The sequence below is a fragment of the Triturus cristatus genome, chromosome 3_2, assembly GCF_964204655.1.
Source record: "Triturus cristatus chromosome 3_2, aTriCri1.1, whole genome shotgun sequence".
Lineage (NCBI taxonomy): Eukaryota > Metazoa > Chordata > Amphibia > Caudata > Salamandridae > Triturus > Triturus cristatus.
This window is the reverse complement of record NC_140584.1, coordinates 440299427-440321883: the sequence shown is the minus strand read 5'-3', so window position 1 is coordinate 440321883 and position 22457 is coordinate 440299427. Positions and strand designations below refer to the sequence as shown.

Below are 22457 nucleotides of genomic sequence, written 5' to 3'. Positions count from 1 at the left end.
AGGTCCCCTGTGAACCTTTGAGGGAGGACCCAGATTCATATGCATTTATCAGTAACTACCATAAAGTAAAGAGTTTATGCAACTCTATACCTGTATTTTATTAATCTATGTGGACAGTGTTTTGTAGTCATCTGCAGAGCTCTATGCACATAAATATCACCTCAATTCACATTTAATTTATTAGCCCTCCACCCCCCGCAAGTGCAACAAAAAAATAATTCTGAAAGTAACAACTAGGTGGCCTGCGTCCAATATGTCCTCACATTGTAACCCAAGTACTCCACATGCATTTTCTTTTTGTGTTTCATAAATGGACTAAAAAACACAAAGTACTCTGGGCTACAAAAGAAAGCCTATCAAGAGGTGGGCAACTTGACAGATGTTCAGAACAGAGATTGCTCTCCCAAATACCAGTGCTGCTTCTTGTCCAAATGTAGACATACTGGACACCTAAAACATAATGTACAAATAGGTCATACAAATCAAAAGGATGCTGGTCCGTCTGTGGTCGCCTGAAGCTCTCCGGCAGATAAGCTTCATATAGTCTGTTGGCTTTTCTGTTGCCCATTTCTTGCATGCACTGATGAAGAGACTTCTGTTACAAACACTTGCACATAACGACCTGGATAGGTCACTTAAAAGCACAACTCCCCAGAAGTGTCCCATTACATTAAGGTGAACTCTGCTTTCTTCCACAATCAAACTTGTTGACATCCCATGATCAGCCACATTAAATGAACATTTTACACTCACTGTTATACAAAGCCACTTTTTATGTAGTATATTCATTGCAAGTATCCAGTAATATATAATGAAAGATTTTCAAAGTGTTGGTTAACCAGGCTGTAAGAACTTCAATTGTGGTGCTTAATGAAATAAGAAGACAGGAGGTTTTCCCAGACAAGAGTAAGAAACAAGGGGAAAATAGGATTGTAAATCAGGCCGCAAATCTCCACAATCAGCAAGAAACCAACTAAATAACATGTACACAATAAGATCCACGAGTTTAAAAAAAGTGCGACAAGGGGTCTACGAGCGAAAGTAGTGAGACTGGTTAAACAGTGAAAGCAATTGGTCCCATGCTCACCGTTATCTGTTCTTGTGTCCACTGGTCGAGGTTGACAGACTTCACCCTTGATATGTGAACCCCCAGATTGCGGTGGATTCCAGCGCATCGAATGCAGACAAAGACCCCAATGTTCCAAGATGCCCATCTTGGCCCTAAAGAAAAATGCACACAACAAATGAGGACTATATGTCACAGATAAGAAATGGCAACAGTATACAACCCATGAATTTGCATATTTGAAAACACCAATCTAAGTCTAGCTGCTAATCAATTTAGGCTGACTGTAAGAGTTTGCAGACTACAGAATTAATTGAATCCAATGGAGCATGGAATGTTTCAAGAACTGTTTTACTGATTAACTCATAAACAATTAGACATCCTGAGGCAAAATGTGCTCAAAGTTATGTTGTGCATATGTAGGACATGCCAGTGAACAACAAGTTACTTACCTTCGGTAATGCACTTTCTGGTGAATACTCTATTTAACCACAAATTCCTCAACATTTGATTATCCACAAGCACCAGACTGGATCCGAAAGACTGAACAATAATGCTCATGTACACTGGTAGGTGGGGTTGTGTGAATCTGCACCAATGTCCTTCTGCCTTGTAAATGACAAACTGTGTAGCATATAAGTGCCACTACGGTGTGTTGATGTCAGTTTTTATCTTAACCCTGGCCACACCCTCAGAAATGAGCTCAATAATGATCAGCAATTCCAGTGTGGAGATTTCTAGATTAGGACCATTTTAGATTGGGAAGAAGACAATTCATGCGAACGGGGAGGAGGAAGGGCAATAAAGAGCATTACCAAAAGTCAGTAACTTGTTCATCTGAGAGATTATTCCAACCTTATATTCCTCACCTTTAGAACAGACACCAAAGCAGTACCTCCCAAGGTGGTGGGTCTGTGGAATGGCTCAGATAAAGTCCTGCAGGACTAAGCGGACGACATGCCCTTCTCGTAGGACCTGGCTGTCAAGGCAGTAGCACTTCGTGAACGTGCAGTGTTTAATTTGTGCTGGTGCTTTCCGATGCTCACCACCAGCAGTTAATTGCCAGCACCGGGGCTAATGACTGTCTGCCACATGGTAGTGGTGTCTGCCAATTTAGGTACGAGCACAACAACTTCTGTTTATTATTTCAATTTACATTTCCCATTATTAGTATTTTTCTCCACAGCCATTCTTATAGCTTTGGAGCCCAGTAATAGTAGGAATTATCACACTTTTAAGAGTGTGATGATTAGTAGTGTGTTGGGGCTGTCATTGGCAGCGCTTCCAAGGGCAATGGATGGTGCAAGCTCTAGTGTCCTTCTGTCGAGGGCCCCGGCACTATATTTTTGACAAATTAAGCACTGTGAATGTGTGTACTGACGCACAAGTAGCAACCTCACAGATGCCAAGGACAAGCGCTCCGACTGTAAGCGCAGTAGTTGCAATCTTGGTCTTTGTGAAATGGGCCCTCGGTCCTTCTTGGCCAATGCGTAGCAGATGCAGAGGACTATCTACCTCAATAAAGTCCTTTTCTCCTTGCCCCATAGAATCCTACAAAGAGCTGAGCATTCACCTGATGTTCTTTAGTGCAATCGATATGGAAACTCAAAAGCTCATTTATGGGCAAGATGATGCAGTCTCTGCTCCTCTTTCGAGAGATGAGGTGTGGCAAGAACGTTGAAAGAGTGATGAATTGCTCAACATGAAAAGCAATAATCATTTTAGGCAAGAAGGTAGTCTTGGTCCACAGTACCACTTTGTCTGGAAAGAAGATGGCAAAAGGTGGCTGCACCAAGAGAGCCTGGAGTCCGCACATATGACGAGCTGAAGTCGCAACAACCAGAAATACAGTCTTCAAAGTCAGAATGGGAAGCTATGTATGGGATTGAATGGGGTGCAATTGAGGAAAGCAAGAACCAAATTAAGAACCTACTGTGGCATCGCAAATGGTTTTGGAGGAAATAAATCATTCAAATCTTGCAAAAACCTCATCACAGGTGCTTTAAATAGGGACAGTAAGTCAAATAAACCTAAAAAGGCTGAAAGAGCTAACACAGGACATCAACAGTGCTCGAATTAAGTCCTTGCTTGGTTCAAGATAAAACAAACAATAGGACATGAGACAGTTTTGCCTGTAATGGATCAGTATTGAGAGTGCCACACCAGGCTACCAACTTATCCCAGTGTTGGGTGTATACAGACTTAGTAGAGGGACACTTCGCATCCAAGATATCATCCACAAGCTCGGCAAGAAGATCGAATGTCATCAATTCCTGCTTCTCAAGTTTGTGTGCAAGACCCTGCCCTGCCGCTGCGATAGTCCTTACCTAAGGAGTAGCCTGATTAGAGGACAGATTCTAATGCCCAGAAGTTCTGTATACCACACTCTCCTTGCCAAATCCAAAGCCACTAAGATGACTTGAGCCCTGTCATTCAAGATATTCTTCAGAACTCAGGGCAGGAGAGCTAGTAGCAGAAGGGCGTACAGGAGTCCCTTCCCGTTCTCTATCCCAAATGTGTCTCAGAGAGAGCGCCTTTTTTTGAAACTCCAACATGCATATGTTTAGATATTGTGTGTTCTCTTCTGTGGTGAAAAGATCTAGCCAGAGTTCTCACGACTGAATGAATAACCTGTGCCACCTCAGAGTGTAATCATCACTCGTGAAATGCCAGGTACTGTTGGCTGAGCCCATCCGCCCTGGCATTCAAAGATCCCGCCCAGTGGTTCACGATCAGGCAATTACCCCATCCAGCTCCAGAAGGGAAGCATCTCCTGACACAGGAGCCAGAACCCCACTACGCTCTGCTTGTTGTACTACCAGATGGCGTGGTGTTGTCCGTGAGAACCTAAACCAGACTCCCTTTGATGGATGCAGGAAGTCTTTCTGTGCCAGGTAAATGGGCAATAACAGTATTAAGGCAGCACTCTGCAAAAAAATAAATAAAAAAAAAAAAAAAAAAAAAAAAAAAAAGATTCCTCTGATCTCGATCTCTCCCAGATAACCTCCCCAACCCAGCAGTGATGCCGATGTCAGAGGGGTGGGGGACTGCGAAGTTCGCGGTGCATTATGGACTGGACGTTACCTGCTTGATCCCAACCCTCAACCATCACCCATCACCCTGGAAGGACTGGGGTGCCTGTTATGGGCTAAGGGGACTGCAATTCCTTGATAGGGACAAAACTGATGAGGATACTGTCTCGCTGGGGTAGAAAGGATTAAAGAAAGAGCTATAGCAAGTCTTTATTTTAAATATTCTAGCAATGAACCGCCTTCTTGCCAAACATGGGTGACCCATCAAATGGCATGTCCATAAAAGAGCCTCACAGATCTCCAGAGAAGCCAGTGAATCACATCCAAGCATGTAGGCGAAGCACAACACTGGTTCCAACTGCTCTGCCCAAGCAGTTAATAGTGGGCGAATGTACTTTTGCTGTGTCCTGCCCATTTTGGATGGTTTGAGCCACATTGGCTCAAAATTCTTTGGGATGGCAAGATCTCACCAAGCATGCCCTACAAAGCATGGGTATACCTTCCTAGCAAGAAGCTGGCACTGACCGATTGGAGGACATCCACTTCCCAAAGGTCTCAAATCATTTTGACTCAGTCTGGTGTCGTTATGGGGAAAGAGTTGGGGTTGAGATAAAGGCATGATTTACCTGAATCAGAATAGACTACAGTTGGAACGGCATTGACATGAGACCTCGGCCAAGGATAAAATCAAAAGGTCTTAGCTAATGCCAGACCTAAAAAGATAAAGCACTTATGCATAATCATGGTAACTGGGCAGGCTTTTTAGCTCAAGATAATCATAAAATGCATTTACAATTACATGAATTGGTATGAAAGAGTGAACAAAAAATGCTTAAATATACAATATAGGTTATGAGATGCATATGTGACCCCAAAACCCTCCAAAAGGAAAACGACACGATTACAAAACCATCCATATTAAAAGAAATTGACAAACTGTGGAACGCAGCATCTCACACTACTGCTACATGGCATCTTGTGTTCTCTGTAGGCAACAAATCCAAATAGAGGACATCTTGTTCAAACACAGCATTATTTGAAGAGGTTTTATCAGATCAGTGAGGTCAGGGACTAGCTCTTGCTGACAAATTTTTAAAAAACAAACTGCATGCCTATTCAGAAGTTTCCTGTTGCAGACGGACTCTGACATTCAAATATTATATTCAGTGATAATTAAGGAAGCTGTGATGAACTCAGCAAGTTTGGGAAACAGTGAAGCAGGGGAAGGCCTTGCGAAGAGGAAAAGGGCAAAGTCAGATGGATACAATACATCACGGTGTCAGGTGGACAGAGAAAAAACCTTCCACTGTCATACTAGGCTCTCATGGGGGCAGGCACTCTTCACTATAGTTCAAAGCTCATCCTAGAATTAAAATGCCAACATTAATTTACAGAGACTTTGAAAAAGAGATTGTTCTGAAGAAGAAAAAAATAAAATAAAGACGTTCTTCACATTTTTTTCTATAAATTAGGGGCTTGTATTGTAATAGGGAACCTTATGAGTAAATATACATACATATCTCTATATATCCATCCATCCATCTATCCATCCATCCATCTATATATTCACTGAAAAAACCATAGGTTTCAGGCCTGATATAGTTAGGAATTAGCATTTAAAAAATCTTAGAAATTCACTGAAAAAACAATAGGTTTTAGGGGTGTTATAGTTAGCTGGACATTTCACTCGTACAAAACGATTGAAATGCCTCCGATATAGTCAGTGTGACTGACCAAAGATGTGTGAATAGTTGATTCAGTAGGTATCTGAAGTTAAAACTACACGTTATAACAGTTGTATGGGTGAGAGAATATCTTTATGGGTGTGGCGATGAGCAAATATATGTCTCAATGGTACATGTCCAACAAACTAGAAAAATAAAAGCCAGTGTATGTGTCAGTTGTTGTAAAATCACTTAGCAGGTAAGTAGTGTTATCGTTACTTTTTCTTACTCAGTGGTGGATCCTGGATCCAGCACAGGTGAATCTCCTGTAAACAGTTGAAAGAATGTGTTTAAGTCATACAGACGATTTTTTAGGAACATTTTTAGTTTGTGAAAATAGACACTTAGAAACTTTTCTACTTAAAAGCACACAATTGATTCCTATGGAAGGAAATGCAAGTTACTTGTAACTACGCTTAGAATTACTTTTGAGGGTCAGTGCTGGAATAAAAGATGCAGCCCTGGGTTCTCTACTGATAACAGGCGAGTAAATCGGAATAGTTCGGCTGATTTTAGAGGAATATTTGTACAATGGTAAAGGAAGGGGGCGGGGCCTGAGGTGACTTGTGCAAACACGCCCTGTGGCGCGTTTTAAGTTGGGGAATTGATTCCTCTTCAATCCTGCGGTCCCCTGGGGGCCAACTAGCCCACCAGGTACCTCCAGTATGCGTCAGGGAGCTGCGTTACAGAGCGGTGTTCAGAGGCCATGCCCCTTTTTACAACACTCTGCAACGCAGCTCTGTGGCGCTTACTGGAGGTACCTGGTGGGCTAGTTGGCCCCAAGGGGACCTCTCGATTGAAGAGGAATCAATTCCCCAACTTAAAACGCGCCACAGGGTGTGTTTGCACTGTATCACCTCAGGCACCGCCCCCTACCTTCACCACTGTGCAAACGCGCCCCGTGGCGCGTTTTAAGTTGGGGGATTAAGTCCCCTTGAATCCTGAGGTCCCCTAGCGGCCAACTAGGCCACCAGGTACCTCCAAGTAAGCGCCACGGGGCTGCATTGCAGAGAGGTGTAAAAAGGGATGTGGCCTCATTACACCTCTCTGCAACACAGCCCCCTGGCACATACTGGAGGTTCCTGGTGGGCTAGTTGGACCCCAGGGACCCCCAGTATTCAAGGGGAATTAGTTCCCCCGCTGCAAACACGCCAGGGGTCGCGTTTGCAGAGTGGTGTAAGGAGGGGGCGTGGCCGATACCGGTCTTTCTTATTTATTTTTTTGAAGGGGGGCTGTGTAGCCCCACTTCTTTTTCCATTTTTTTGGCCCTGGGGACCCCATCCCCCAGGGTCTGCCCCCAATTTTGGTGTTAAAAAATAAATAATTAAAATCGGGCCGCGTGGCCCCCCTCCTGAGGCCATAATTTGCCACGGGGACCCCATCCCCCGGGGCATGGGCTTTTTTTTTTTCATGGAGGGGGGCTGCATAGCCCCCCTCCTCTGGCCACTTTAAGTCCCCGGGGACCCCATACCCGGGGCGGCCATTTTTTATTTTCTAATTAAGGAGGGGGGCCACGTGGCCCCCTTCCCAGGCTACTTATGGCCCCGGGAACCGCATCCCCCAGGGCATGGCCTCTGTTTGGGGCGGTGGGGGTGGTCCCCAATCCCCCCACGGTCCCAGCCGGCTCCACGTGTACTGCGGGAGCCGGCATTGCTTTTCCACATGGGGAGCAGCTAACATGCTGCTCCCCATGTGGAGAAGCAATCAGCTTTGCTTCATTGAAGCGAGAGCAGTTTTCCCTGCTCTCGCTTCAATGAAGCAAAGCAGTTTGCAATGACAGGGCGTGAGCCGCGAGGCTCCCGCACTGTCATTGCAAACTACATTGTCCCGGGGGTGGGCACCCCGGGACACTGCAGGAGCCGGCCTTGGGGGGAGGCGGTCCCCAGGGCCTATTCAAGGCTCCAGGAGGAGGGCCGCGTGGCCCCCCTCCCACACTGACAAGTTGCCCCGGGGGTGGCGGTCCCGGGGGCTGCGGGGGGCCCCGTGAGCCAGTGTGGGGGGGGACTGGGTCCCCCCCACACTTTTTTTTTTTAATTCTGCCCCCGGGATTTGGTACCCCCGGGGGCCAATTCCCGTGCTTTTGTCTTTTTTTTTCCCCTCGGCCGAAATTCGCGCTGGGTGCGCGAATCTCGACCATTTTTTTTTTTTTTTTTTTAAATGCTTTTTTGGGCCCTGGGGGTCCTTGTGGGACCCCCTGAGCAGGCCTAGGGGGTCAGGGTGTTTCTACCCTGCCCCCTGGTCGCGTATATAGTTCCACCGAGGCACAAGATGGCTGGCAAAACTTCCTGATCTGGAGTGTTGACAGCCAATTAGAATACAGCTCATGCACAGCAGGGTGCGCGCTGGGTGCAGGGAGGGTGCGCGGATCCTCCGAGGCCATAGATATATCTATGATTTTACTTTTGATTTTCTCAGCAACTACTGAACAGATTTACACCATTTAATCAAAAGGCACAAGTCTGAACTGAGGACTACCTCTTTGCCAAATTTGGTGTAATTCCGTTCAGCAGTTCGGGCTGTAGCTGCGGCTAAAGGTCCTATGGTAAATTGCATGGGGAAAACGCGTTTTGGGACCCCCCTTTTTCTCGGCCCTCGCTTGACGAATCACCACGAAACTTTCAGGATAGGAGCGGACCGGAACTGGCCAAAAGTTTGGAAAATTTTGTGACGATTCGTCAATCGGCGCCAACGTTATTCCAAATAGAATGTTGCGGATTTCCTATGGAAAATAGGTCCTAACTATATCTACCTACTGGCGACTGCCAGTAGGTAATTTTATATACATACATACATACATACATACATACACACACACACACACACACACACACACACACACACACACACACACACACTTTAGTCTTTTGCTATTCATTTTTATCAATAGCTTGAGGTGGTTTTATAAATGCAGCTTCATGATATCCATGTATGTATCGTATACACAGCCTAGGCATCTTTAAAATTTTCTAATTTTGCAATTTTTCCACTTTTCAAGTTTTCAATCTTTCATGATTTTAATCGTTGAGTCTTTGGCTCTTATCTCTGATTAATTGTAAGTTAGAGAGATCCCTAGAGAGTACATTTTACCTATATCATTCAGGATGATGTGCCTGTAGATAATATACAAACAGTTTTCAGGCACCGTTTCTCAAAGATAGTTCATGTCATCCGCTGCTTTTTCATATACCTTCTAAATCTTCACTTTTTGTACCTATGCACTTTATTCAACATTGCACTTTTTGCACATTGTATTTTGCACTGATTTCTGCACTTTGGCATTTGCACTTCAAATTGGATGTGTATTAGATGTAGCACATTGTTGCCATCTTTTCCAATTGAAGACAATTTCTTTCAGGTTAATATCTCAGTATTTGTACAAATGAATATTCTTTGGGTTTGACATGATTACATGGGATTGAGAAAAGAATATATTATCCAACATGACCTTTGTTAACAAAAAACAATAAAAACTTGTGTTGTTAAAATAATCATTTCAGATTCCCGCCACATATTGCCATATCTTACTTAGTATATTACTGCATTTGTGCATTTAATACAATATAGTGATGTTTTTTTATGACCTAAATTGAATTATTTATTAATGTGATCTTATGAATTCATGTAACAGTTTTATGTGGGACTGTTGGACTTGGCCCTTTTCCCCCGATTAATTTTCCGCTTTTTATGGGAAACCACATGTGATGTGAATGCATGTTAAATGCAAATGTTGAATGCTGTGCAATGGTGTATGCAGATTGAGTTTCCCTATTTAAACATGCTACTTCTAAATGGATGCCATGGCTGTGTGATTGTGCCGCCTGACTGAGCTGGGTTGCCAGTCTAGCTGTTATTTCCCAGCAACCCCAGCTTTTGGAGGAAAGCCTGGCACCCAGGGTGCTGGACACCTCCCCCTGTGCCAGTTAGAACCAGTTTTCCCCAGACGCTTCAAGAAGTTGCTGGCACTGTCTGGTAGGCGGAGCTGGGGGGATACCACCACATGGGCCGGTGTGCTGGGCCCTGAGCCTATCTGCACCCCTCTGCTGTCCACAGGGCCAGGGAGAGCCATACATAGGGCACCACTGGACCAGGGGAACTTCTATTGGAGTATAGGCGGTTGGAGCTAGTAGGAGACTACACTACTGTGGATGACTGAGCTGAGGCTCTGCTGTTCCCAAGCTAGCTGAGTAATCCTGCCTGCCTGTCTGACCTTGCCCATGGGAGGGGATCCAGGGAGACCAACTCCCGAGTGCCTGCTGCTCTGCTGACCGGCACCTGAGGAAGATTAGTGCTACACTGGACTGGCCTGCGCTCCCTGCCTGCGCCCTAGCGCCTCTTGGGACCCTGACCGCATGCTCTGCGCAAGGTGAGCGCTATATTTGGTGGGCGCTACGCTGGAGTGACTGTATCCCGCCTGCTATCTAGCGCCTGGTGTGGGTGGCGCTATGTGCTGAGTGCCCAGGAGAAGAGGAGCACCGTCTTATGCCCCTGGAGCTGATGGGGCTGCCTAGCGCCGGTGGAGCGCTATACTCAATGACCCAGTAGCGCTGTGTTGAGAGAAGAACTGGTCCATTTGCAAGCGCCGCGTGAGTGCCTCCTCTGAACGTTTAGAAACCAGCCGGAGCCCACCTCGTGGTCCTGGCACCTTGAAATTATTTAAAACGGAGCGGGAGCCCACCCCACTATCTATTAAAGAAGCGGGAGCCCACCCCGCGTGTGTGCTTTAACGTCGGAGGGAGCCTACCCCTCACTGCGGGACGGAGGAACTGCCGGGACTCACCGCCGCCGGCCCGAGTCCCAGCGCACCAGAAGCGGGCGCCCAGGATCACCACCGCAGCCGGTGTTCACCGAGAAAGGAAGCGCTGTGCCCCAGTGCACCGCCGCGGCCCCCCGAGACCAAGGGAGGGCCGCCGCGGCTTCAGCGAGGGCCGTGCTAGGCCTGGGACGCGCGAGCAAGTGTTGCTCGCCAACCGAGGCGCTGGCCGCATCATCGGCCACGCCCCCCTGGAAGCCGCGCCGGGATTGGCTTCCGGGTCCTGAGCCCATGGAGAGAGACCGAAGCGGGAGCCCACCCTGCTGGTCAGGGCTCCACAAGTGAAACCGCACCAGAGGTGAGAGAAGGGAGGCCCCAGAAGTCGTCTAGAGCCTCGTGCCCTCCCTATTGAAGTCCCGGGTCACAGGAGGGGGCCCAGGTGAAGACGGGAGGGGCGCAGTTGTTGGCGGGGCCCTCGTGAGTCAAAGAGAGCCCCGCGGGTGTGGTAGCTGCTGCCTAAGGCCGAAGGAAGAAGCCCGGTGAGTGGGGGCTCGGGTGGAGCGGCAACGGGTGGGACCTTATGTACTTTCTGAGTCCCATAGGAGGGGGCACCAATGTCCCAGTACTAGTTACTCACCCCAGCTGCCACGTGTCGGGGCATTCGTGAATTTAGAGGCCCCTTGTGACTGCGCAGTGGTGCCAGAAACTCATCGGCAGCGTCGGAAGCAAGGACTGTGGGCGTTACCATGCGTGCACTGCGATGATGAGATTAGGTATAATGGTTTCCTGCCAATGTTAATATGATTAGGCCTAACGCCATGTGCCTTCGCTTAATGTCATGCAACAATGGTTTCCTCCCATGCCTACGGCTAACGTGTGGGGGGGTGAATCTATTTACACGAATGTGAGTTAGGCTCATGGTTTAGGCCCCCTTCTAATGTGTTCATGCGCATAGGTTTTAGGCCCCCGTCTGATAGGGGTTGGCACACAGAGTGTTTATATGCCCGACTGGGTGTGTTAATTTTAGGCTTCATGTTTATTCCCACAAGGATGTCTAGTGCATATGATGATGCTACTGAACATGCTCATGCCTAAAGCGAATGGTTTCTTTTCCCCTTAAACCTACATCATTGGTGTTCTGCCTAACTTGTTTTCAATGCGAAATAGGCCTAAGGTTCACATGTTTATGCCACAGGTGGAGGCCTAATGTTTTCCTCTTACAGATTTCCGGCCTCAGGGGTTAGTCGTGATGTTTACGCTTATGGTGATGCCATGAGGTTTCCATTGCAGGTGTTCCGGCCTAATGTTACGCCCTGATGTTTTTATTGCAGGATTGAGGCTGATGGACTTATCTTTATTGTTTGGTATGTCGCAATGGTTCTGGCAGGGGCCCGATTGGCCCTGCCATGTATATAATTCACCGCTGTAAATATTGACCTGGCGCCGGTTGGCGCAGTATAGAGATTACTGGAATTTACCCTGTGTTCTCCAATACAAAAGTTATTCTTACACAATCTTGTGTAGCGTCTCTTTTTGGAGTGTGCCTTGTGTGTCGCCTGTGTGTACTGCGTGGATGCTTTGCACATTTCCTCTGGAGTTTGGCCCACCCGTTCTGCACCACGCTACCCGTTTCCAACAGGGACTATATGAATTAATCTCAGGCTTTTTATAGTAATGTGTTTGTTATATTGCGTCATGAAATTCTAAGAATTTTTGTGAACCCATATGCAAACATTAGGTATTTTTTCTATGTTTATGCCACTAGCAGATTTGAATATTAAACGTCATACCGGCAGGCAACTGAGCTGATTAAGTCGTCCGTCTCTCTTTTTGGTGCTTGGAAGCACTCTGGCGTGGTAATATATATATAGCATTTCCCTGGTACAAAACCCTAGAAATTCCCCTGTTATAGTTAGTTCAGCTAACTATAACTCGCGCCCCCGCAATGCACTGCTGATGACGTCACATATTACATCACTCATGACATGGTCAGTGACATCACTCATGACATCACTGATGACATCTCAAATGACATCACTGATGACATCATCCAGTAGGTATGTGTTTCTGTACAGTTTTAATATGTATATTATATATAGGGAAAGGTCTGTTGAAGAATGAGTGGGTGTACAACTGTGTGAATGGATGATTTTCTGTGGTGCGTAACGGACTATAAGTGAGTCATTAAATGTATCTTACTGCAGACTAGTGACTAAACTGTGTGAATGTCTGTATGTGTCTGTGTGTAGGTGTATAAGTGGCTGCATGGTTTTGTGAATAGCTATATGAGTGTCTATATGGGTTATTGATTGGTTGTCTGAGTATCTGTATGGGTTCCTGAGTGTTTGTGTGGGTAGGGTGTGTGTGTGACATATTGCCATATCTTACTTAGTATATTACTGCATTTGTGCATTTAATACAATATAGTGATGTTTTTTTTATGACCTAAATTGAATTATTTATTAATGTAATCTTATGAATTCATGTAACAGTTTTATGTGGGACTGTTGGACTTGGCCCTTTTCCCCGATTAATTTTCCGCTTTTTATGGGAAACCACATGTGATGTGAATGCATGTTAAATGCAAATGTTGAATGCTGTGCAATGGTGTATGCAGACTGAGTTTCCCTATTTAAACATGCTACTTCTAAATGGATGCCATGGCTGTGTGATTGTGCCGCCTGACTGAGCTGGGTTGCCAGTCTAGCTGTTATTTCCCAGCAACCCCAGCTTTTGGAGGAAAGCCTGGCACCCAGGGTGCTGGACACCTCCCCCTGTGCCAGTTAGAACCAGTTTTCCCCAGACGCTTCTAGAAGTTGCTGGCACTGTCTGGTAGGCGGAGCTGGGGGGATACCGCCACATGGGCCGGTGTGCTGGGCCCTGAGCCTATCTGCACCCCTCTGCTGTCCACAGGGCCAGGGAGAGCCATAGCTAGGGCACCACTGGACCAGGGGAACTTCTATTGGAGTATAGGCGGTTGGAGCTAGGAGGAGACTACACTACTGTGGATGACTGAGCTGAGGCTCTGCTGTTCCCAAGCTAGCTGAGTAATCCTGCCTGCCTGTCTGACCTTGCCCATGGGAGGGGATCCAGGGAGACCAACTCCCGAGTGCCTGCTGCTCTGCTGACCGGCGCCTGAGGAAGATTAGTGCTACACTGGACTGGCCTGCGCTCCATGCCTGCGCCCTAGCGCCTCGTGGGACCCTGACCGCATGCTCTGCGCAAGGTGAGCGCTATATTTGGTAGGCGCTACGCTGGAGTGACTGTATCCCGCCTGCTATCTAGCGCCTGGTGTGGGTGGCGCTATGTGCTGAGTGCCCAGGAGAAGAGGAGCACCGTCTTATGCCCCTGGAGCTGATGGGGCTGCCTAGCGCCGGTGGAGCGCTATACTCAATGACCCAGTAGCGCTGTGTTGAGAGAAGAACTGGTCCACTGGTGCATAGATGTGTGAGTGGGTGATTCTATGGGTGCATGGTTTTAAGAGTGCATCTGTGATGGACTGTATGGTTGAGTGAGTGTATGTATGGGTGTGTTAGGGATTGAATGTATATCTCAGTGGTACATGTGTGACTAACTACATATGGGACAGGCAGTATAAATGTGTGTAAGAGTATATAAGTGGGTATATGTGAGAGTGTGTGATTGTGAGAGTGGCTGTATGGATGAGTGTGTGCTTGTATAAAGAGCGTAAGAATGTGGTACTATGAGTAAGTGAACCATGAGTGTGTTTAACTGCATAGGTGAGTAAATTGGACTGTGTTTAATTACTTGCACGACTGACTTGGTGTGTCAGTACCTCAATGGATGATTGGCAGTGTGTGTGTGTGTCTATATAGATGTATAAATGCATATGATAGTCTTGTACGGAGTGACTGTAAGTATGAGTGACTGTACAGGTGAGTGAGTGGAGGTGTATGTAGACCTAAGAGTTAATGAGTGGGTATGTAGTTATTGGTATTGGAGTATCTATGATTTTCAAAATGGCCGTCTGAAATTTTGAGTCGGTGTATCAAAGGTTATATTAGGGAGTGAGAAGATGCACTAATTTATCACATGGATGATGTCATCAGTGATGTCATGAGTGATGTCATTTGAGATGTCATCAGTGATGTCACTGACCATGTCATGAGTGATGTAATATGTGACGTCATCAGCAGTGCATTGCGGGGGCGCGAGTTATAGTTAGCTGAACTAACTATAACAGGGGAATTTCTAGGGTTTTGTACGAGGGAAATGTCCAGCTAACTAGAACGCCCCTGAAACATTTGGTTTTTTCAGTGAATTTCTAAGGTTTTTTTAAATGTCAATTCCTAACTATAACGCCCCTGAAACCTATGGTTTTTTCAGTGAATTTCAAAGGTTTTTTAAATGCTAATTCCTATCTATAACTTATCTCTGAAGATATCATGAAAAGCATTCTTTTGTAAAAAGTAGGGTGCATATTAGTTTTGTGGAAAAGCATCTTTGTGATTGGTTAAGAAAAAGAAGTTTCAACATGGAGTACATATAAAAGGATAAAATTTGCTCAGATCAACCACACCTGCTACTTGCATTTGAAAGGCACTGTTCGAACTTAAAACAATCCAACTTTTAACCTGCACGGGTCGTTAAATATTCAAGAAAATGTTACAAAAAAAATCGTTAAGTTTAAAAAAATTGATGAGCTTTTAACCTGCACGTGTTGTAGAATGTTCTAGAAAGTGTGTTGATAGAATACGTTGCACTTCTGACTTCTATGTGTTTTTCAATATTTAAAAAACGGTTCATATGGAAAATTAAAAAGAAACCAATAGAGAAGTTTTGAAACCTAAAAGAATCAAGGAACTATTCTAATTTATTCTTTACATGTATTTATGTGTGCAGCAACAAAATTATAGACACAACAGCAGTAGGAAGAGGAAGAAGCAGGGAGTAGGGGAGGGGGGGGGGGGAGATGGGCAGAATGGCACACATGCACAATTAAGTACAACACACATATAGACTAACAATGGCCAAAATTAAACACACCAACAAGCAGCACAAGCCACACAACCCGCCAAAATCCCACCACTGAACGAGCATAGAAGTGAAAACCACGCTGCATTCATACAGAATGTGTACAAAGGCCAGTCGTTGGTGTTGTGGGATGTCTGCGACCGTGGTCATCATGGATGAGATGCCCAGCATGTGGCAGATGGTCGAGTTCACTGTGTGTTATGTTGCCAAACGGCTGCACCTCCCTCCCACGAGCCCCCACACTTTTGTACGGTGCGCCGTTGTGTCTCGTGCACTTGTACAGCACACCATTGTAATGCCTATTTGCACATGTCCTGCTACATTCCAACTACAACACCACAGTGCCGTTTGGAGTTGGTGCATGCCAGTTTACAACATCAACTGCTAGGGCTCTTGTAGCAGGCCACACCAGAACACAGACACACTTACCGCACTTCCTGTACACGGACATGTCCGAGACACCCCGTTCCCCTTGCCGGATAGGCACACCCCTGCACTGACCTGTGAACCCCAGACCAGCACACGCCAGTTGTGCATGCAGGAGGATGCGTGCGTAGCTACACATCCAGGCTCACTGCCAACGCTGAGGTGACAGCACACTGTGATGTTGCAGGGCTCGTGCCTATCATGCTAAGACAATGACCACAGGGACACACTTAGTAAGATGTGGGTTTGGGGGGCATTGGCGGTCCTGGAGTTGTTGAGATGAGTCTTCTGTCCCTCATGGGTATCCCTGTATCATGCTCATTGACTATGGTACCTGTGGGTGTTCTGGTGTGGCTCTTGACTGTGTTCCCTTTCATGGTGCAGGTAGTTGTCCTGCTTAACACCAGCAGAAAACAGGTGTAAAATCCCTGGTGCTAACGTATCTTATCACCGGAATTTGTTTCGCATTGCAATTGGTGTGAAAGTTGTGATGGGACTTTGTTCGTGTGCAGAACAATATACAAACTGAGCAGTGTATCTCATCAAGATCCAGCACCTGACGCACTATTCCCAATCAATATAAATACAATGAGAATCCTCAATAGATTTTGTGTGTACACTGTTGCCTGCAGCCAATACCTCAGTGCAATTCAATACAGGATTTTAGTATTTAGAATAAATCGGAAAGGTGCACCTCGTGTCTTTTTGCACGGGAACGGCTACTCTCCATTTCATTATCAGCACTTTAACGGAAGTAAAGTTGAGATAAATCTACCACACTATTCAGACGTTAGTGCAAACTGCAGATATCACCAGTATTCCAGCGATAAGTCCCCCAAAATTTAACACCATGGTGGACTCCATCAAATAACAGTAATAAGAACAAGAAAGAGTCACACAGCAGTTAGGAGAACAACCAAAAACGTTATTAATTTTTTTTTCAAACTTTATTTTTATAATAATAAATATATAAACGAAAAACTATTTTCAAACTTTATTTTTTTATTAACATATATATGAACAATAAACTAATAAACAAAATGTAACAACAATAATAAAAAAACAACAAGGCGGAACACTACTGTGGGGACAATGGATGTCGACAGACCTGGAAAATAAGAAAGATTGTTAAAAAAAAAAACATGGTATTCTCAACAAAATACCACAAGAAACAAATCACAGATATATAAAATGCATACAGCTAACAACATTTTATAAGTTTAACTTACAAAAACTGTAAATGTTGCCGCTTTAAAATATTTACCGAATCTGAAGAAAATGTTTTGCAGAAGGCACCACACAAACAACTTTTTTCTTCAGTGGTGAGGACCTTTTTTACTTTTTCCAAGGAGCAAACAAAGACCAATGCCACCTTCGTCACTCGCAAGATTTGCCAAAGAGTTCTGTTACGAGGAGATCCTAACAAAAAATACTCGTGCGGCACAGCAAGTATGATGAAACACCTAAGGACCCTTCATCCAAACAATCTTGCACGAGAACAGTGCAAACAGATGAGAAACACTCCTGTTATGTATCTGTAAAAAAGAATCACAAATAAATGTATATTAATAACTTTCAAATTTATACTATTCCATTACTGTACAAACACATTTTATATAAAAACTGACTAAGAAACTATAGCCCTGAACCACAAGTGTGACGATCATTAAAACACTACATGCATAGTGCATACTACTTTGAAGCAGTTCATGCCCTAAAGCCTCCCTCACTAAAACACTACATGCTAACTGACTAAATGATTACAGTAGTATAAGGAGACACACTTGGTGACTCACAGGGTGTTTGCTATAAGAGTATGAATACTAACTAGGGAATAGAAGGTGTGAAACACAACTGTGTAGGTGATTAGAGGACTGCATCCATACTGCATAGGCATTTAAAGCAGTCCATGTGCTAAGGCCTGGCTCACTGCATGACTACTTGGGTACTGACTGAATGATTAGAGTACAGCAAAGAGAGTGCCTAGGTGAATTTATTAGTGCTAGGCTTTTCGCACAGGGAATGGATTAGTACTTGGTAATGAATGACTCGCTAGAGGAGTGCAAAGGCAGTCACAAGTGCTGGACTGTATAGATACCGACTAGGAAATTGAAAGTGTGAAAGACAAGTGTCTAGGTGGTTAGAAGACTGCATGCATAGTGGATAACGGTTTGAAGCAGTCCATATACTAAGGCCTGGGTCACTGAATGAGTACTTGGGTACTGACTGAATGATTAGAGTACTGCGAGGAGAGTGCCTGGGTGAATTTATAAGTGTTTGGGTTTTAGCACAGTGAATGGATTAGTACATGATGCTGAATGGGTCACTAGAGGAGTGCAAATGGAGTGACAGGGTGTTTGCTGGAAGTGAACGGATACTGACTGGGGAATTGAAGGAGTGAAAGACAAGTGTGTAGGTGCTTAGAGGACTGCATGCATAGTGGATAGGGGTTTGAAGAAGTCCATATGCAAAGACCTGGCTCTGTGCATGAATACTTAGGCAGTGACTGAATCATTAGAGTACTGGAAAGAGAGTGTCTGGGTGAATTTATAAGTGTTTGGGTTTTGGCACAGTGAATGGATTAGTACATGCTGTTGAATGGGTCTCTAGAGGACTGCAAAGGAAGTGACAGGATGTTTCCTTGAAGTGTATGGATACTGACTAGGGAATTGAAGGTGTAAAAGACAAGGTGTATATAGTATGTTAGAACACTACATGCATACCGCATAGACATTTGAAGAAGTCTATTTGGTACTTAGATTCTGACTAAATAATCAGACTACTTCTAGGACAGTGCTTAGGTAAAACTTTTAAATTTTCAGTTCTGCCACAGTGAACAGAATAGTACATGGTACTACACCTTAGTGTCAAACCCGGACTCATTTTATCAATGCATAAGCAAAGACTAGCTTCTAATGCTACTAAAACTTGACAACATAACAGGTTTTAAATTAGTTATCTGTCAGCAAATACACGAGGTTACCAAATGCCTCTCTCACAGTGGTTCTCAAATGCACACAGACTCACAGTGTGATTCTACACAACAACCACTATACCTAGAAGTTTACCAAAAATCATTCACTACTGTGGAAGTGGTAAGCGAACTGCACACAATCTTCATATTTCAGGACCGCACTTTTATGTCAAAGCCTGACTCATATAATCAAAGCATAAGCAAAGACTGGCTTCTAATTCTACTAAAACTTGACAACATAACATGTTTTAAGACACTTATCTGTCAGCAAATACACAATGTCACCAAACACTTCTCTCATAGTGGTTCCCAAATGCACACAGACTCACAGTGTGATTCTAGACAAACAACACTATCCCTAGGAGTTTACCAAGACTCATTCACTACAGTGGAAGTGGTAAAGGAACTGCATACAATCTGCATATTTCACGACTACACTTTAATGTCAATGCCTGACTAATTTAATCAACGCATAAGCAAAGACTGGCTTCTAATGCTACTAAAACTTCACAACCATACAGGTTTTAAAACAGTTTTCTGTCAGCAAATACACGATTTTACCAAATGCTTCTCTCACAATCCTTACCCAAATGCACACAGACTCTGTGTTATTTTAGACAATCAACACTATCCCTTGCACTATATCAAAACACATTTCTTCATCTAGAAGTAATACTACATTTTAGTATAGAAATATAACATAACTCATTTCACAAATTCATAAACAATGACTGGTTTCTAATTCTACCAAAATATAAAAACAGCACAGTTATCCGTCTACAAACACATGAAAAACACAAATGCCTATCACAGAATGGTTTCTACATGCACACACATTGTAGAGAAAAAAAGTACTCCCTACACTTTAGCAGGAAAAATACATTAGTCTGATTAAAATCAAAATAGTCTACATACATCCCCTCACAATTAAATAACTCATCTTTCAAGTTCTTTTGTAGATTAAGGAGTATATCAATCACTCACCATATTTTCTTGTACAGAATCTCTGCACTGTGCAACTCTCAGCAAAAGCAAAGAATGAAAAAGTTTCCCTTTCATTTTCCACACATATACATGTAAACATCAAATCACAATCCTTCGCACATAAACTCAAAAGCAAACACACATTTCTATTGGTTAAACCTTTCAACCCTTTCCAACTGAAATACATTTCAACCCTTCCCCCAATCTGCCTTCTGCCTGTTACCATAGAAACAGGTCATGGAACACTGCACTGAGCTCACAAGTTCAGCACACAATGTTCCTACACAAGACAGGAAGTGTGCTTGACTTTTCAACATATCAGCTTATCATATATAATGTTCCTTACAATATGTTTTTGTTAACCAATAACAATCATACCTTTAAAAAACAAAAATATACATCCTACCTTTCAGTGTAGAAAGTTGTTAAACAACCAATGATTTCTTGTTGTTTTTCAAAAAACGTTGCAGTGGATCCGCGCACCCACCGCGAGAGAATCCGTGCATCCAACGCGATAGGATGAGCGCACCGTGCACGCATTTTTTTTTTTTTAAAAGGGGGGCCTTCTTTTTTTTTCCCCCCCCCATTATTCCCCTTGCTTCTTCAGCCTCGCTTCTACCGAGGCAGAAAATGGCCGCCAACAGTTCCTGGTTTCGAATGTATAGAGACGCTCGACAGCCAATTAGCATTCAGCGCGCGATCAGGAGGGTGCGCGCTCCGGTCGGGGAGGGTTCGCTAACGGTGCGGGTAGGGTCCGCGGATCCTCCGCGGCCCTAGATATCCCTAACTTTTTTACCCTAATTTTCTCAGGAACTACTGAACAGATTCACACCAAATATGCGAAAGGCACGAGTCCGAACTGAGGACTACCTCTTTGCCAAATTTGGTGTGATTCCATTCAGCGGTTCGGGCTAAAGCTGCGACAACAGATACTATGGGAAATTGCATGGGGAAAACGCGTTTCGGGACCCCCCTTTTTTCTCGGCCCCCGCTTGACGATTCACCACAAAACTTTCAGGGTAGGAGCCGAGCAGAGCTGGCCAAAAGTTTGGAGAATTTCACGAAGATTCGGCAATCGGCGCCAAAGAAATTCCCAATAGAATGTTGTGGATTTCCTACGGAAAATAGGTCCTAACTATAACTATCTACTGGCGACCGCCAGTAGATTATATATATTAACATATTATCTACTGGCGGTTGTCAGTAGATAGTTATAGTTAGGACCGAGCTCCCATAGGAAATCTGAAAATTCTATTTTGAATAACTTTGGCGCCGGTTGACTTATCTTCGTGAAATTTTCAAAACTAATGGGGCGCTCTGCTCAGCTCCTACCCTGAAAGTCTCGGGGTGATTCGTCAAGCGGGGGCTAAGAAAAAAGGGGGGTCCCACAACGCGTTTTCCCCATGCATTTTCCCATAGGACCTTTAGTCGAAGGTACAGCCCGAACGGCTGAACAGAATTACTTGAAATTTGGCAAAGAGGTAGTCCTCAGGTCAGGCATGTGCCTTTTGCTTAAATGGTGTAAATCCGTTCAGTAGTTCCTGAGAAATCAAAAGTGAAATAACATATATATATCTGGGCGGAGCCTAACCACACATCTCATCGTGAGATCTGATTGGCTGTCAGCACTTCATCCAACAAGTGTTGGCAGCCATCTCGGGACCAATACACATGATAGCACCTCATTAAAAAGCATTGCAGTTAATATCATGAATCATGTTTGAGAGAAAACTATTTTCTCATGCTTTTCCCACAGAGGTTTGGAAGGTGATCTATAAGCTAACTGAGAGCATATTTTCTGTAAATTCACATTATCTTTCTCAGTCATGTGAGAATGAAGTCTGACATTCTCAGTAAAACATGTACATCCAACAAGGGCAGAGACTATCAGTTGATTCCTTTGTGTTCTACTGCAGCTTCCCAGAGTGTTCTAAAGAACAACTAGAGCGCTTACTGTCTTACTTACGCCAAAAGTATGGCACACCTGAAGCCATCTTGATTGGAATAAACTGGTAACACTTAAAACATTTAATTTAAAAAGGAACACAACGAGGGGGTTCATTTTGCCATAGAAATTATGATTAGTGCTGAAGAAAGAAAAATTAGGGCACATTTTGAGTGACTTCTCAAATCCTCTTCTATTTCATTAAAAAATTCTGATATGCAGACTGAAACATGCACTTTTAATACCAGCAGCAGACTTCCGTGGTGAGCAGTAGCTTTACTACAGTGATCTAATGAGCAACTAGAGCAGAGGTCTTCAAACTTTTGGATGCCGAGACCCCCCTGTCAACATTTTGAGGCGTAAGGACCCCCTCGACAAAAATGTCTAAACCTGTTGACTAAATTGCGTGGGATGAAAATGTAAATAAGGTTATGTGATGCCGCGTATTTTGGGATAGCATTGCTTCATTATTTTGATATTTGTTACACACAGTAACGCTGAGGAAAGATTTCACCCAATCAGTACCCATTTATAACCAAAATACAGCAATTATCATCAGAA

The 22457-nt window shown here is 44.4% G+C and overlaps 1 protein-coding gene across 1 annotated transcript in view; it reads right to left on the bottom strand.

The window, feature by feature from the left end:
- Window positions 1-22457, bottom strand: part of SMAP2 (small ArfGAP2) — a 152980-nt gene that overhangs the window by 54335 nt on the left and 76188 nt on the right. Inside the window, exons 2-3 of the mRNA XM_085648026.1 lie at window positions 1088-1221; window positions 495-580 (exon numbers count right to left, since the gene is read on the bottom strand). Of these exons, the coding sequence (XP_085504152.1) occupies window positions 495-580; window positions 1088-1221 (220 nt within the window). The remainder of the gene's footprint in view (window positions 1-494; window positions 581-1087; window positions 1222-22457) is intronic.